At 55.0% G+C, this 14,127-nt stretch overlaps 6 protein-coding genes across 6 annotated transcripts; 3 read left to right on the top strand and 3 right to left on the bottom strand.

The window, feature by feature from the left end:
- Positions 1-173: 173 nt before the first annotated feature.
- On the bottom strand, positions 174-1,499 carry gefL (Ras guanine nucleotide exchange factor L; the record flags this gene model as incomplete). The annotated part of the gene is made up of 1 exon (XM_032027201.1): positions 174-1,499. One exon carries the CDS (start codon positions 1,497-1,499, stop codon positions 174-176), a length of 1,326 nt encoding a protein of 441 aa, XP_031876382.1.
- A 1,012-nt stretch (positions 1,500-2,511) lies between these two features.
- taf8 (Transcription initiation factor TFIID subunit 8) lies at positions 2,512-3,506 on the top strand (the record flags this gene model as incomplete). Its single annotated transcript, XM_032027202.1, has 2 exons — positions 2,512-2,803; positions 2,860-3,506. The coding sequence occupies 2 exons, from the start codon at positions 2,512-2,514 to the stop codon at positions 3,504-3,506; spliced, it is 939 nt and encodes a 312-aa protein (XP_031876372.1).
- Positions 3,507-4,290: 784 nt separating this feature from the next.
- On the top strand, positions 4,291-5,831 carry cpc-2 (40S ribosomal protein RACK1; the record flags this gene model as incomplete). The annotated part of the gene is made up of 5 exons (XM_032027203.1): positions 4,291-4,332; positions 4,474-4,511; positions 4,646-4,772; positions 4,866-5,183; positions 5,406-5,831. 5 exons carry the CDS (start codon positions 4,291-4,293, stop codon positions 5,829-5,831), a joined length of 951 nt encoding a protein of 316 aa, XP_031876381.1.
- Positions 5,832-6,591: 760 nt separating this feature from the next.
- CEL6C (1,4-beta-D-glucan cellobiohydrolase CEL6C) lies at positions 6,592-7,910 on the bottom strand (the record flags this gene model as incomplete). Its single annotated transcript, XM_032027204.1, has 3 exons — positions 6,592-7,012; positions 7,080-7,577; positions 7,645-7,910. 3 exons carry the CDS (start codon positions 7,908-7,910, stop codon positions 6,592-6,594), a joined length of 1,185 nt encoding a protein of 394 aa, XP_031876385.1.
- Positions 7,911-10,092: 2,182 nt separating this feature from the next.
- Positions 10,093-11,256, bottom strand: magt1 (Magnesium transporter protein 1; the record flags this gene model as incomplete). Its single annotated transcript, XM_032027205.1, has 4 exons — positions 10,093-10,277; positions 10,330-10,685; positions 10,738-10,838; positions 10,903-11,256. The coding sequence occupies 4 exons, from the start codon at positions 11,254-11,256 to the stop codon at positions 10,093-10,095; spliced, it is 996 nt and encodes a 331-aa protein (XP_031876386.1).
- Positions 11,257-12,086: 830 nt separating this feature from the next.
- CGGC5_v015594 (uncharacterized protein) lies at positions 12,087-14,068 on the top strand (the record flags this gene model as incomplete). Its single annotated transcript, XM_032027209.2, has 3 exons — positions 12,087-12,122; positions 12,196-12,480; positions 12,539-14,068. The coding sequence occupies 3 exons, from the start codon at positions 12,087-12,089 to the stop codon at positions 14,066-14,068; spliced, it is 1,851 nt and encodes a 616-aa protein (XP_031876406.2).
- Between the last annotated feature and the right edge of the window lie 59 nt (positions 14,069-14,127).

Genomic DNA, 14,127 nt, shown 5'->3' with positions numbered 1-14,127 from the left:
GAATTGACTCCGCATCGCCCGAGGTTTTTGAATGCCTAATCATTTCTGCCCATGTTTATAGGATGACATCTAGTCTATATGGATGCCTCTTGGTTTATTTCCATGTCTATCTATCCCTTCACGTTTGAGACTCGCCGTTTCGCACCCCCACGGCTGTGAGAATGTTGATATTTTCAATGCAAATCTTCAAGTATCTGCACAACCTCCACGAAACGCGGTCTGTCTCCGACCACAGGGGTCGAGCATCGAGCAAGCAGCTGCTGTAGTCCCTCGATCGTCCGCCGCTTCTTGTCCATCTCCAAACGGCCCGGGCCCGTTACTCCCAAGAGGTCCTCAACTAGATGACCGAAGGCTAGAATCTCCAACCTCTCAAAGTCGAGGCCGTTGAGATTTTCATATACCGTCGCCGCTCCAAAGTCACCGAGCAGGGCATGTCCCGCCTCGTTGAAGAGAATGTTGTGGGCATAAAAGTCGCAATGGGATACCTTACGACCATGCAGGTGGAGAGCTGCCGCTGCAACGCCAGCAAGAATCTCCAAAACAGTGTCCAGCGGCAGCTTTCCCTCGTCTTCATAGCGGTCCCTCGTACAGGTCTGCAGGGAAGGAGGAAGCCCCAGAGTCTGGTAGTGGGGCGGTATGAGCTGCATAACGAGGCCATGCTTCTCTGGGTGCCCATCAATGCTTGCCAGTGTGCTGATTAGGTTCTTGTGCGATCCTGCTGCGAGACAAGCTGACATCTCATCGAGAGGTGTCCCGTCGCTTGTTACTTCGCCCTTGAACAGCTTGATGGCCACTTCCTCTACGACGGAGTCGGCCAACATCCATCTCGCTTTGAAGATGTCGCCCGAAGCTCCGTGACCGAGCAAACCTTCGACCTCTAGATCATGCCAAACCACTTTGCGAAGCTGAGCCACTTCGTGTTCGAGGGTGATGGCGCAGCATGGATTACCAGCCACCGAAAAGAACGCCAGCTCAGGCAGCTTGAAAAGCCAGGGTGGCAGATGGTTGAATTCGTTGGCGGAAAGACGAAGCAAGCCAAGCTTCTTGCACGCAGACATCTCGTCGGGCAGGTTTTTCAAGCGATTGCCTGCGAGCATGCATTTCTGAAGACGCGCGCATTTGCCAACACTTCTCGGGAGGTTTTCGATGCGGTTGTTGGTGAGGATAAGCCAGCGCAGGTTACGGGGCAAAGCATCCTCCGGGATGTTGCTCATGCCGTTGGAGCGGAAGGCCACCATTTCGAGTTTCGGGCATTGTGCCAGCTGCTTGGGAAAGGCTTTGAAGTTGCAGTCCGAGAAGAAGGCAATCTTGAGCTTACGCAGTTGACCGATGCTGTCAGGTAAAGTGGAAAGCCCCGTGCCAGAGAGATCCAGATGCTCAAGCGTATCGGCGAGTTGAAGAATCTCCGAGGGAAACTCGCTCAGGGGGCCTGCGAGCTTCAGCTTGTGTAGGCCAAGATCACGGTAGCCACCGCTACGCAAGGTTTCCAGGCTCTGCATGGTACCGCAACGATAGATAGTGGACTCGTTCTGTGTATAAGGTAGGGACTCGTGATCGAGGGCGTGGGGGATCAAATGATAAAGAGTGCGGCCCCCTGGCTCGAGATTCCGTTGAGACTCGGGCTGAGATAGGGACAACTGCTGGCGCTTGACTCAGACACGCGAGGATGGCAATGAGAACTGAGCGGAGGGCGGCGTTCTCTCCCGCTATCTCTCCAATTCGGCAATATTTAGTAGGTGGAAGCTGCATTGGACAGCTGGTCATATCGTAGCGGGAGGAAAGACGGGATCGGGCTTATTAAAGGTAGAGCGATGTGTGGAACACCTGGAACACTGCTTCTTTGACTGCCACGCCTGTGTCACACAGATAAGATAGTAGCACAGCCCGCCAGCGACGGGTCTCGACTCGAGTTGAGCTATCCGTAAATTGACACACTAAAAGGAACTATGGAAATGAAAAAGACAAGGGCAAATCGAGAGCCATCCTGAGACCACATGGACGAGTTTCGAGTCCCATATGAACGCGAATCTAGGTACGCCATTAAACGCAGGGAGACGACGACGAGTGAGGCGAACCAATTGGCTGGGATCACCCACTGTACGTATTTGGCCCAAGAGCCGACGCAAGGACCACCTGCCCCAGTCTACCTAAGGTACAAAGTACCTACCTACTTTAGGTACTAAGGAACCTTACCTCCTAAGGTAGGTTCCCAAGTTCCTCAGGAAGAGCCTCAACCTCCGGTGCTTCCTCGCCAATTTTGCTGCTGGAAAGTACGTACCGACCGACAGTTTCCGTCCAAACAGCTGCAACTTCCATATCAAAAACTGCGACGATCTATCAACTCTCTCGTGTCGGCTGGGTCATCTGCTTCAACAACAGCGCCCGGCACCTATCGCCTGTCGCCCGTCCTTGTTCCGCCGAACTTTCGTAGACGAAAACATCCTGAAATTCGAAAGCCAGCGCGTCATCGACCCGCGTCTCGATACGCGGGCTTCGCCTGAGCTTCGCGCCATGTCCGCACCTGCCTCACCCGCTGCGGCCACGAGCCCACGCAAACGAAACTCGCCCAGTGACGAGGAGGAGTCCAACGCGAAACGGCAGAAGACCGATCTTGGGCTTTCCGCGACACCCGCCGAAGACGACGAGTCGTTACTCCCATGCGCAACCAAAGTCATCATCCCTTCCCTCGACTACCAAGCAAAAAGCGGCCTTGAACGTAGTATTGGCTTAGCGTTGCAACATGTTGGCTTTGACTCCGCTACTACCGAGGCTATGGAGAGCTATTTGGTGACAGTTGAGACCTGTGAGAATCCATAGGGGACCCTGACAGCCGCACATTTGAGCTAATCTCCAGCGTAGACATGGCTTCTTTCATCGAGGACCTCAAACGAGTTTCTCTCGCCGCGCGCCGCGAGCAACCAACGCCTGCCGACTTCGAGTCTACAATGCAACGCTTCACCCTCAAGACGAAGGCACTCAGACCTCACGCTCGCCAACCCGTCCCCAAATCTAAGCTCGCCGTCGACTACTTTGACCCGATGCCCGAGGACCCCGATGCGCATACTACCTTGCCACTTCTTGGAGAAGAGCTGAGTGGCAGGCCAGAGAAGGAGGCCAAATCATACATTCCCAAATCGTTTCCTGATTTCCCGAGCAAGCACACGTACAAGTACACGCCAAAGGAGGACGACAGCGGACGAGATCCTCAGAAGATGAGGGACGAGGCTGCAAAGGCATCGAAACAAGGCGAGGAAGCCTTGCGAGGCTTGGTAAGGGCGACTAAGATGCGGAAGCAGAAGGAGGTCAGATCACTGTCGGAGCGCGACCCTATGACCAAGGAGCGCTACTCGCTATGGGCCGCGGCTATGGAGGGGTTCATGAAGAAGGAGGGAGGGGCAACCGGACAGCTCGAGATCGCCGACCACAGCATGATTGTCAATTCGGATGCGCGACACTTGCGCAGAGAGGTGCAGCGTCAGGGGAAACGAGCTGCGGGTCAAGGTTAAGAGGGCAGATGTCGGCAGGGGCTTGTTTTTTGTGCATGGGAAGAATCGGCAACGGTAATGGTGGCCGCAGATGTTCTCCACGGGCGTGCCGGCACAATAGTCGTTTACGGTTGTCGCATTCAGTCGGAGGGTGCGAAGAATTATCTCGCATCAAAATGCATTCAGCAGCAAGGCGTTTAGGTTTGGGAAATATGCCGCTTAAACCACCAGGCAGGAGGGTAAATCAACAGGGGGCATGGGCATGCTCACAGTAACAACCAAGGTTTCCGAGGCATCTGCGACTATGCGGTTCCATGATCAAGAAAGGAGAAGGGGACGCCCAGGCAGGGACAGACTTGCAGGGCTCAGCAGCGGTAGGAGCAGATAAAAATCCATACACAGGCTGTGAGACCCTATGTAAGCTTTCCATGAATCCTGCACAACGTATGTTCTGCTCCGTACCTTAGGTCCAGTCGTTCCCGACCCAAGTCCCATTGCACGTCTGCAGGCGTGCCCGCCGTCGCCCCTGCACAGTGACATGCAACTCTGAGCGCGCAAAGTGGAGCCAATCAGCCTCGTCGCAGCGCTGCCGCCACGCAGGACGCCCATTGGTCGCAGCCCCACCGACAGCCTCTTCCACGCTTCGCGTAGGATACCTTAATCCGAAGAGGGCTTTTTTTTCGCCCACACACAAATTCCTGAATTCAGCAAGAGCTCCAAGGGTCAAAGGTGTGACCTCAGAATCAACTCCAACCTTTCTCACCTTTCTCTCACCACTCAATCGACCTGATTGCCTCATTTCCCAATGGCTGAGCAGTTGATTCTCAAGGGTACCCTCGAGGGCCACGTAAGTTGCTGCTTGCCCACTCTCCGCGCCGACGCCGTTGCTGCTGCTGCTGCTGCCGCTGCTGCCGCCGCCGCCGCCGTCGCGGGCGATTTTTGTCTGCAAAATTTGGACCACCAGGACTGACGAACATGCTCTCTGCAGAATGGCTGGGTCACCAGCCTGGCTACCTCCATGGAGAAGTACGACTCCCATCGATGAATCCCACGGTGCTTTCTCGACACGGAACGGGTTCCAGAAACCGAGACGAGGAGAGAGATGCGCTGGTGGTCGAATCTGAGGCTTGAGAGCTTTGGTCGCTAACTTTTGTCGCCAGCCCCAACATGCTCCTGTCCGCCAGTCGTGACAAGACTCTGATCATCTGGAACCTCACCCGTGACGAGTCCCAGTACGGCTACCCCAAGCGCTCCCTCAAGGGCCACTCCCACATCGTCTCCGACTGCGTACGTCTCCTCGACCCCTCCCGGACCCCGCGAAAATTCTGCGCCGTCTAGGGGCTGTTGACCAACTTTGGGCTGATGGAGGAGTGAATACAGGTTATCTCGTCGGATGGCGCCTACGCCCTTTCCGCCTCGTGGGACAAGACTCTCCGCCTCTGGGAGCTTGCCACCGGCACCACCACCCGCCGTTTCGTCGGCCACACCAACGACGTCCTGTCCGTCTCCTTCTCCGCCGACAACAGACAAATCGTCTCTGGTTCCCGTGACCGCACGATCAAGCTGTGGAACACCCTCGGTGACTGCAAGTACACCATCACCGACAAGGGCCACTCCGAGTGGGTTTCCTGCGTCCGCTTCAGCCCCAACCCCCAGAACCCCGTCATTGTCTCCTCCGGCTGGGACAAGCTCGTCAAGGTATGTGGAAAAATTTCCCCGTGGAACCGTTCCTTTTTTTCTTGGACAAATCTTCGACATGATGTTTTGCAACCAAAAGTATTTGCTACTTCAGAGCCTGTTTTTTGCAGGCCATGAGACCACTATTCACCAATGCACTGATCTCGCACCATCGAATCCATCATTTTTGCCTCTGTATCCACTCTCGGAATGGACGTTGTGGGCTAACACTGGCAATTCCAGGTCTGGGAGCTCTCCACCTGCAAGCTGCAGACCGACCACATCGGCCACACCGGCTACATCAACACCGTCACCATCTCCCCCGACGGCTCTCTCTGCGCTTCCGGTGGCAAGGACGGAACGACCATGCTCTGGGATCTTAACGAGTCCAAGCACCTCTACTCCCTCAACGCCAACGACGAGATCCACGCCCTCGTCTTCTCTCCCAACCGCTACTGGCTCTGCGCTGCCACCGCCAGCAGCATCATCATCTTTGACCTTGAGAAGAAGAGCAAGGTTGACGAGCTCAAGCCCGAGTTCACCGCTGTCGGCAAGAAGAGCCGTGAGCCTGAGTGCGTGAGCTTGGCCTGGAGCGCCGACGGCCAGACCCTGTTCGCCGGTTACACCGACAACATCATCCGTGCCTGGGGTGTCATGTCGAGAGCATAAAGGGCATAAAAGCTCTCTCTGTCTCTCTTCTGGGTTATGGATGGCGATGACGATGTGTGGTGGGGAAAGGGCTCTGAGATGGTAGATCATGGCGGGCGTCCTAGGCTGGCTTCCTCGTTTGGTCTTTCGGGATGCGCAGGGTCAAATCGATTTGTGAAAAATGGGGATGAGACTGCATTGCTGGCTTATAGGTAGCCTACGAAAGGACTCTGGACATGAAACCCACGTAACGCCCAAATCAAAAGATCCTGGCAAACAAAATATGCTGTTTTCTGTTACAATTCTCGGTGAAGCCGACCTCATTTTGCTGTGACTGTTTCTGTATGCTGCCCGTGTTTCTATGTCCCTTGTGACCGGGATGGGTGATGTTCTACTGTGGTGTGTTGGGACAACCAATTTGCCAAATTTCGCTGTGGTTCGGAAGGAGCAGCAAGTAGCACTAATTCCTACTCGCCTCAACCTACAACTGCTCACCTCTATTTCCACTTTGGGCCTTGTTCGTGGTTTCACCGTCAAGATCGTGGGTCCAGATGCTCTGAAGAGTATGACGGTTAAGTACGGAATTGATTGGCTATGTACTGAAAATGGCTAACTGTGTATCCAAGATGTTGAATATATACAAATAAAGGGAGTGTTGGCTCATCACGTCGGGATGGGAGTACGCAAGGGCATTTCCCCTGTTTTTTACCCTCCTCACTCCGTTTCCTGCTTACAGTGGGACTCTGCCAAGATACCGAGCAAGAAGCCTTCAACTCGCCATCTAGAACGCAGGCTTGGCATTCTTGAGGAGCATCTCAAAGTAGGCCTGGTTCCAGGTTCCGGCCTCCGGCGAGGGCTTGTAGGCGTCGGGCTTGCCGCAGAAGGAGTCGTAGCGGACAGCGCTCGAGTCGCTGGTGCCATCAGACTCTCCGCCGGGCTTGACCCACACGAAGGCATCGGCCAGCTCGAGGCCGGTGTTGGCGCTGGGGCGGAGACCGAAGCCGGCCCCGTTGACGTTGCACCAGTTGCCCCACTCCTCGCGGAGGCCCTGGACGCCGTTGCGACCGGTGTCGACGATGGCGTGGTTGGGCATGCCGGCGGTCTGCAGAGCGGCACCGAAGAGTGTGACATACTTCTTCTCGTTCTGGGCCTTGTTGTACTGGGCATCGGGGTCAGAGGCGAACTCACCGGGCTCAGCGTCCCTAATCATGTCCAGTCAGCATCCTTTAACCCTTGTGTAAGTCGTCTGAAAGGAGACTGAATGCTCACCAGGAGTTCCAGCCGGCGACGTTGGTGGCGAAACCGCGCAGTTGCGACGGGCTGCCGGCGGCCTTGTACGCCTTGGCGAGCTCCTCAGCGCCGGGCTTGAGGTTGTCGTTCCAGCCAAGCCAGCCTCCGTGGCCAGCATCCATGTACATGACGACGTTGGGAAGGTTGAGGTTCTTCAGAGCGTAGGCGACGCCGTCGCGGTAACCCGCGGCCGAGTTCTGGCAGGTTTGCAGGTTGATGTTGGTGACCAGGTTGGGGAGGGAGTCCGGCTCGATGACAAGGGCAAAGGCCGTATTGGGGTTCGCCTTGATGATCTTGACGATGGGGTCGATGTACTGCGACTGGTACTTGGAGAGTTCGCCGACCGCGAGCTCGCCGTTGGAAGCCTTGGCAGCGCAGTCACGGCCCGGGAGGTCGTAGATGACGACACCCAGAATGTGGTCACAGGGGGTGTCAGCAATGGCAGGATCAAGACGCGCAATGTTTGCAATGGTGTCACTGAACGGTCGTCGTTAGTCTCCCTTAATGTTCTCTCGGGCGGACGGTGAGTTTTGGGACGGCTTACACCCATACGAAGGATCCGACATCAGCGACCTTGAGAGCCTGTTCCTTGAGAGTGCCGCTCATGCCTGCGGCGGCAGCCTGGATCTCAGCCCTGTAGAAGTTGTTGGGGTGCAGGGTGTATTTCGAGAAGACGTTCGTCTTCGCATCCAAAGAGACGGCCGAAGAGCACGCAGAGACGGCTTCCCGGGGTTGCTCCTTGCGTGTGGTCGAGGGCGCAGCAATGGCCGTCGAGGCCAAGGCCGCCAGAGTGGCGGTTGTGAACTTCATGTTGATGCAAATTCTCTTGGTTTAGCTGTTCTTCTTTTGTGATGCTGAGTTGTCTGATGAGAGTCTAAGGGTAAAGGTAGACAGTACCATATATATACACCTCAAACCTTCAAGGCCAGCCAGATTGTGAATCCCGTAGACAACATTACGTACTTGCGATCTTCAAGAGCACTCGCCTTCAAAGCGACATCAATCAGGAAATAGGCCCGACAGTTGCGAAGGCTTCGGCCAGCTCTCTCCGCGTTGCGATGACGCAGTTGCCTTGAAGGGCAAGCCAAGGCTGGTGGAAGAAGACGAGCCGTCTGGGAAGATTAATCTTTCGAATTGGCATGTCTGGGCAATTTTACTCCAGGGGGGTCGATATGAATCCCATCATCAGTTAAACAGGCAACATGGGATTGGCGTCCTGAAGCGGCTTCTTCAATGGCGATCCTCCAGTCAGATGGTCTCCCAGTGTTGGCCTGCTTTATTGCTTGCAACCCCCGCAACATGAGAAAGCCTTAGATGCTTCCATCCGGGCTAGGCGGAGGAAAGTATCTAGGCCCTGTAAGCATTTCATGATCCACGAGTGGCGAGACAGGGTGTTGTAGTGCTGGCGAGCCTCGACTGGCACTTTCGCCCAACTCTCGTAGTCAGGACATGTTTACCCGCTTTCGTATGATCGCTTTGCCATCACCAGTGCTGCCTTGTGGGATCTTCAAACTACTCGAAGCGTGAGAAAGAGCAGAAGCCAGTGCCAGTGGACAGTATCAACCTGGCATTTCTTTAGTGTGCGCGTGCCCAGTTCGATCTGATCTATACCTGCGTATAAGTCGTCGACTAGCGGCCGCCTCCACAATAGATGCAATCAAGCCAACCCAAGTAGGGACGAGGATAAGACAACGCAAAGTAAACTGTGAATGAAAGGAGGGGGCCGGGAGAAATGCCGTGGCGGCAATCCCACATCGGGAAGCAGGTACAGCAAACTCCCCGCCACTAATTGTCATCCATTTATTGCCGCCATGAATATGAGTATTGTTGAGTCGACTTTAGCCGGGCGAACCCCAGATCGACAGCACGAAGTTAGGTGCCGGCACTAAGCTCGTTGCTGAAGCTTCTCTTGGCCGGCTAAAATATCCGAGCAGGGCCGCAGCTTTTCGGCTGTCTCGCTAACCAATTTGCCAATCGTTGCCGAATAGGACGTTGCCCATTCGTGCAAAATTGACGATGTATCGTAGCCCTCTGTTATATTAACTACACTCCCTCCCCCCCTCGCCTCCTTGCTAAGAGCAGCGTGAAATTGAGCACGACACACGGCACGGACCAAATAGTCGCTGATCCTCCAACTTACAGCAAGTCACAAGAGCGGAGCTGCCCGGTAACATTGCAAAGCTTTCAAGGTATCACGAGATTCAAGTGGACGTCTCCAAGGTTCCTGTCCGAACTTCATTCGTAAACGCGGGGTTGGGTCTCGTCGCGGAGCAACCTTCCGACCAGTGCGCATCCAGATTGCTTCCACATTGCGCTTAAGTACCCGATACCACCATGGCGCTTGGCGGCAATGGGACGATGGGTGGTGAGAGGAGCAAATTTGTCAATTTGATTGTCTCCTGCCTGAATTGGCCTCTGTTTCTGTCGCAGGAGAGTATCTGGAACTCGTTTCTCATGGGGTCATGAAGAATGTAGTGGCCGGGTGAGGTGAGAATGGCATTGATTACGACAGCGGCATTGCGGCGCGACGAAGCGACACAGCGATGGCAAAGACGCGGATGGCAACGCGGGCTGACCACGGCAACATGTCAGTCGATGATATCTGGAGTGGACTTAGTATTCGTCCTTACAGCAAGACCATGTCAAGGCAGAATGGCAAAGTAGACTGCGTCGTGTCATCCCAACAACAGCAGCAGAAATTTGGACCAGTTCCGACCACTCGACTTGAGCATGCCAAGTCTTCCGCCAATGATCACCCCAGGAGATCCTGTCGTAGATTTCCGAAGTCCAACTTGTACATTGTCATTGCAGTGGCCATTTCGTCCTCTGTGACCACTTTCTATATCTTTATTTTACACTCCTGTCAACGAGGACATTGGGTCGTTTGGCAGCAGCAATAAAGCGTGCCGAGCAACGATGTAGAAACGGCCCATTTTGTGGCGGTCTTGCTTGGAAGTATACCTCCAATGCGTTCGGCTTAACAAGTGCCTCCTTACATGAAAGGAGGAAGAGAGAAGGGGTAGCCGCCGTTCTTGATGCGGAAGACGCTGAGGAGGAAGCTGTACATGAGGAACAAAACACCGCCCCAAGCCAGCACAGCAACCTGCTGCGTCTTTGAGTCGCCAATACGAGGAACCTTGACGGTAAGAGAGATGGCACAGAAAGCCAAGACACCATCTAGTAACTGTCAGCTGCGACGCACAAGTTTGGAGACAGTTGCGAGGCTTACAAATGGCAGCCACGATCTGGGTTTCCAAGCCAAATTGGTTCTGGAAGCCACCGGCAAAGTAGCTGATACCGCCGCGGCCATCTCCGGCAACATAGGGAACCTTGCGAATGTGGTTGAACATGTGTCCGCTGGTGAAGAGAAGGATGGCAATGAGGCTGACGGCGGCCCAGAGATTGCGGTTCTGGATGATGGGCAAAATGTAAGGCGAGGCAGTGACGACGACCGTGCCCAGACCAAGAATAATGGTGATGGAAGAAATCCAGCGCATCCAGTTGATAGGACGCTTGACCGGAGGGTGAGGCCGGTCAGCCAGGTGTCGCGAGAGCCATGCGTGGACTTGATCGGCAGACTGAGGTCTACGTTGTGTGTCAGTTTATTTCTTCAGTGACGAGGATTATTCAAACCAACCCGCTGGTGAAATCGTATTGCAAAGGCTCCTGGGCAGGGACAGCGTGAGGGCCGACGGTGGGCTGGAACAGGAGGAGGACGGGGGCGGTTTGGAGGCCGAGCTGGTCGTCGTATTAGTCCATGTCTTGTCTCGGACAATGGGGCGGTGGTAAGGTGGGAACTTACCGACATGAAGACCTCACGACCGTCAGAGAAGTCCAGAGTGCCGAAAATCAAGCGGGACTCGCCCTTCTTATCGCCCTTGGTCCAGGACTTGCCGAGAAGATCCCATTCCGGCTGGAACTCTCTGCAAAGCTGGCAGCCGAAGCGAGACTCGAGAGCCGTCAGGAGGACGGCAACGGTGTAGTCGCGGGGGGTGGCGGTCAAGGACTTGTAGCTGGTGTCGGCGAGCTTGATCGGAGAGGAGGAGAGGGCCTTGGTATGGAATTCGTTGAAGCGCTCCTCGGTGGTCTTCTTAGCAGCGAGAGAACCGGCCGCCAGGAACGAGGTCGCGGCCAAGAGGGACTGGAGGAAGCGCATGGTGAGTTTCGTTGCGGGCCCAGAAGCTATTGTCGATTTCGTGAACGCTCGCGCGGGAAATTTGTGTTTGTTTCGTGGCCAATTGGCCTAGGTGATGTAGTTGAATCGGCGTACGTAGCGAGTGGGTGCGCCGCGAGTGTCGTTGAGATGCGGCAAGCTGATGCAGCTTGAAATGGACAGCTCTCATCAGCGTTGCCAGCCCACAGTGGTGTGGGTCAACCTACCAGTGCTTTGCCGGGCAGGTACTCTGTAAGGTACGTACGCGCTACAGAGCAACCCCTGGACTTGAGGTGGGAACTGGGGCCCGGCTCTACCTACTGGAGTCTGGCGGTAGGACGACCGGGGAAAGTATTTGCCGCTCCGTCAAGAGTAGTCAGCCCGATACCTAAGTAGCTAAGGCAGATAACCTTACCTAAGACTCAGTGACGTCGAGGCTTTTCACTGTGTGTAGCCCCTACAAGCACGGACTCAAATCGACCAGGCTGGCTACCTTACCTACACTACTGGCACAGTGGGACAACACACCTGCTTCGAGTGGGGTCACCCCATGAGGGCGAAGCTAACCCTTTTCGGCATCATGTTTACCTCTTCAGCGTCCACATCGAAAGGCACCCCCCGAACACACCGCATCATCATCGCCAATTCAACATCGACATTGCGAATCTCATCAGAAACAAGTGCGGGCACCCCTACTACTGCTTTACACTTCAGATATCAGCCCTGAGACATAAACGTCAAGGACTGATCGCGCCCTATTTCTATTTCAGAGATTATACGGACTCCGACCAGGCGACGCGCTCACGCGCTGAAGCAAAAACAAGTCCTGCAAAATGCCGTGCAAGACGAGAAATATGGACTCGGAGGAGGTAAGCTAGCTACCTGCGACGCGCGGAAAGCGCACACGTTCAAAGTTCACTCCATCCTGACTGTCGTTCGCAGAGGATGGCGGCCGCCCACGAGCTTGAGATGAAGCACGAGAAACACATCCACCAGGCACAACTGATCGCCAAGGAGGAAGACGCGCGTAGACAAAAGGTTACAAAGCAGGTGCTTCTCGCAGAAAACTCGACATTACGCGAGCAGCTCGCCGAGAAAGATGCTCAGATCAACCAATTGACCGACAAATGCGACGAGACGCGCTCCGAGCTGGACTCCTTGAAGGCCACTAGTCACGATCAACAGACCCAAATAAAGTCACAAACCCGAGAATTCGCCAATATCAAGGTTGGTCCCTGTCGCGAGCCCGCCCATCAGTAAGAAACGCCATAGCTGATGAAGACAGGCCGAGCTTGAGTCACTCAACAGTTTGTCCCAAGAGTCAACCAAGGTTCTTTCCGAGAAGCTTGCTCTTTCTCGAGAGCTCAATGCTTTAAGGCCCGAATTGGAGCATTTGCGGTCACAAGTGGCTCACCAGCAAACAGCCATCGCGGAGAAGTTGGCGTTGGAACGGGAACTCAACATGGTCGAGGTGCAATTGGCCAACGAGAAACGCGTACGGGAACAACAAGCAGCCCAAGCGGAGGGCAACAAGACAACCGAGGACGAGCTGAGTCGCAAGCTAAAGGACACCGAGAAGAAGTTGGCCGCCGAGAAGCGAGAAAAGGAACAATTGCAAAAAGAACTCGATTCTGTCGCTGCCGCTGCGCAGTCGGGCGAGGACAACAAGAAAGCGGACCAGGAGCTTAAGAAGAAGCTACAGGAGGCAGAGAAGATGCTTCTGTCCGAAAGGCGTGAGAAGGAGAGACTTCGTAAGGAGAACGAGGTGGCACTGTCGGAGGCTCAGGCACAGAACGAAATGCTGGAGCAGCGTCTTGACACCCTGAGATCAAAGCTACGGATTACTCAGGAGGAACTCAAGTCGATGCGATCCGAAGTCGTCCACACAAATACCGTGCCTACGAAGAAGGCAGATACCGCCGCGCGGGTTGGCGGTGCCAAGGCGCAGAATGCTCGCAAGCGTCGAGTAGAAGAACTCAGCATAAGCGACATGAGCATTGGAACGCCAGAGGATGTCACACGAGGCAGGCGACAACTTAAGAAGAAGGAGCAAGCTCTTGTGGGCGAAAAATCGACATTCTCCATCACTCCTTTCTTGGCCAAAAGCAAGACTCTTACCGTTGAGGACGCGGTTGCTGAGGAGGAAGAAAACGAAGCCGATGTCAGCTACGTGCCTCTTGCACACCAGGCTCAACAGGCCGCTGCTGAGGCTGAGGCGGAGGCCCAGGCAAGTGCTGGAGAAGATGATGGGGCTGAGCCCGAAACTGCAGACTCGGCAGAAGCGGAGCCCGAAAAAACCGCCCTCGCTCCCAAAGAAACCAAGACTAAGACGAAAGTCAAAAGCAATGGAGAACCCAAGAAGGCGCGTGGCAGGCCCAAGAAGGCATTGGCTGAGGCATCCCCGAACATGCCTGTACAGGCCCCCTCCGCGAGCAATGACGTGGCCAAGTCAGGTTCTCTGCTTGACAAGGTTCTCGAGGAGCCCAAGGCCGGCGAACAAGAGAATGCAGTTCCTCCCGCGAAGACCACTGCAGCGGAGAAGAAGGCGACGGTGACGAGTACGGGTGTGCGCGAACAAGAGGTCAAGAGAAAGAAGCGCAAGCTCGCCGGCGACTCAACCACTCTTTTCGACGACGACGGTGAGGCGGAGACTGCGAATGTCAAGCGACCTGGTGGTAAAGTTGCGCCAGGAGCCGGCAAGGCCCTTGGCAAGACGCACTTGTCCTTGGTGCGTAACGCAGGCGCATTTGGCAAGAGGACATTCTCTCCACTCAAGAAAGATAGGAGAGGTGTTGGTGCTAGTTTCCTGGCGTAAGACAAGGCCGGCGATGGATGGGTCTTTATCCGAGCATGCAGGAATCATATGCGGGTTGC

The sequence above is a fragment of the Colletotrichum fructicola genome (assembly GCF_000319635.2).
Source record: "Colletotrichum fructicola Nara gc5 chromosome Unknown KSG_Nara_v1_contig10, whole genome shotgun sequence".
Taxonomy (NCBI): Eukaryota; Fungi; Ascomycota; class Sordariomycetes; order Glomerellales; family Glomerellaceae; genus Colletotrichum; species Colletotrichum fructicola.
Note: the sequence above shows the minus strand (reverse complement) of the source record. Positions and strands in the feature narration are given on the sequence as shown.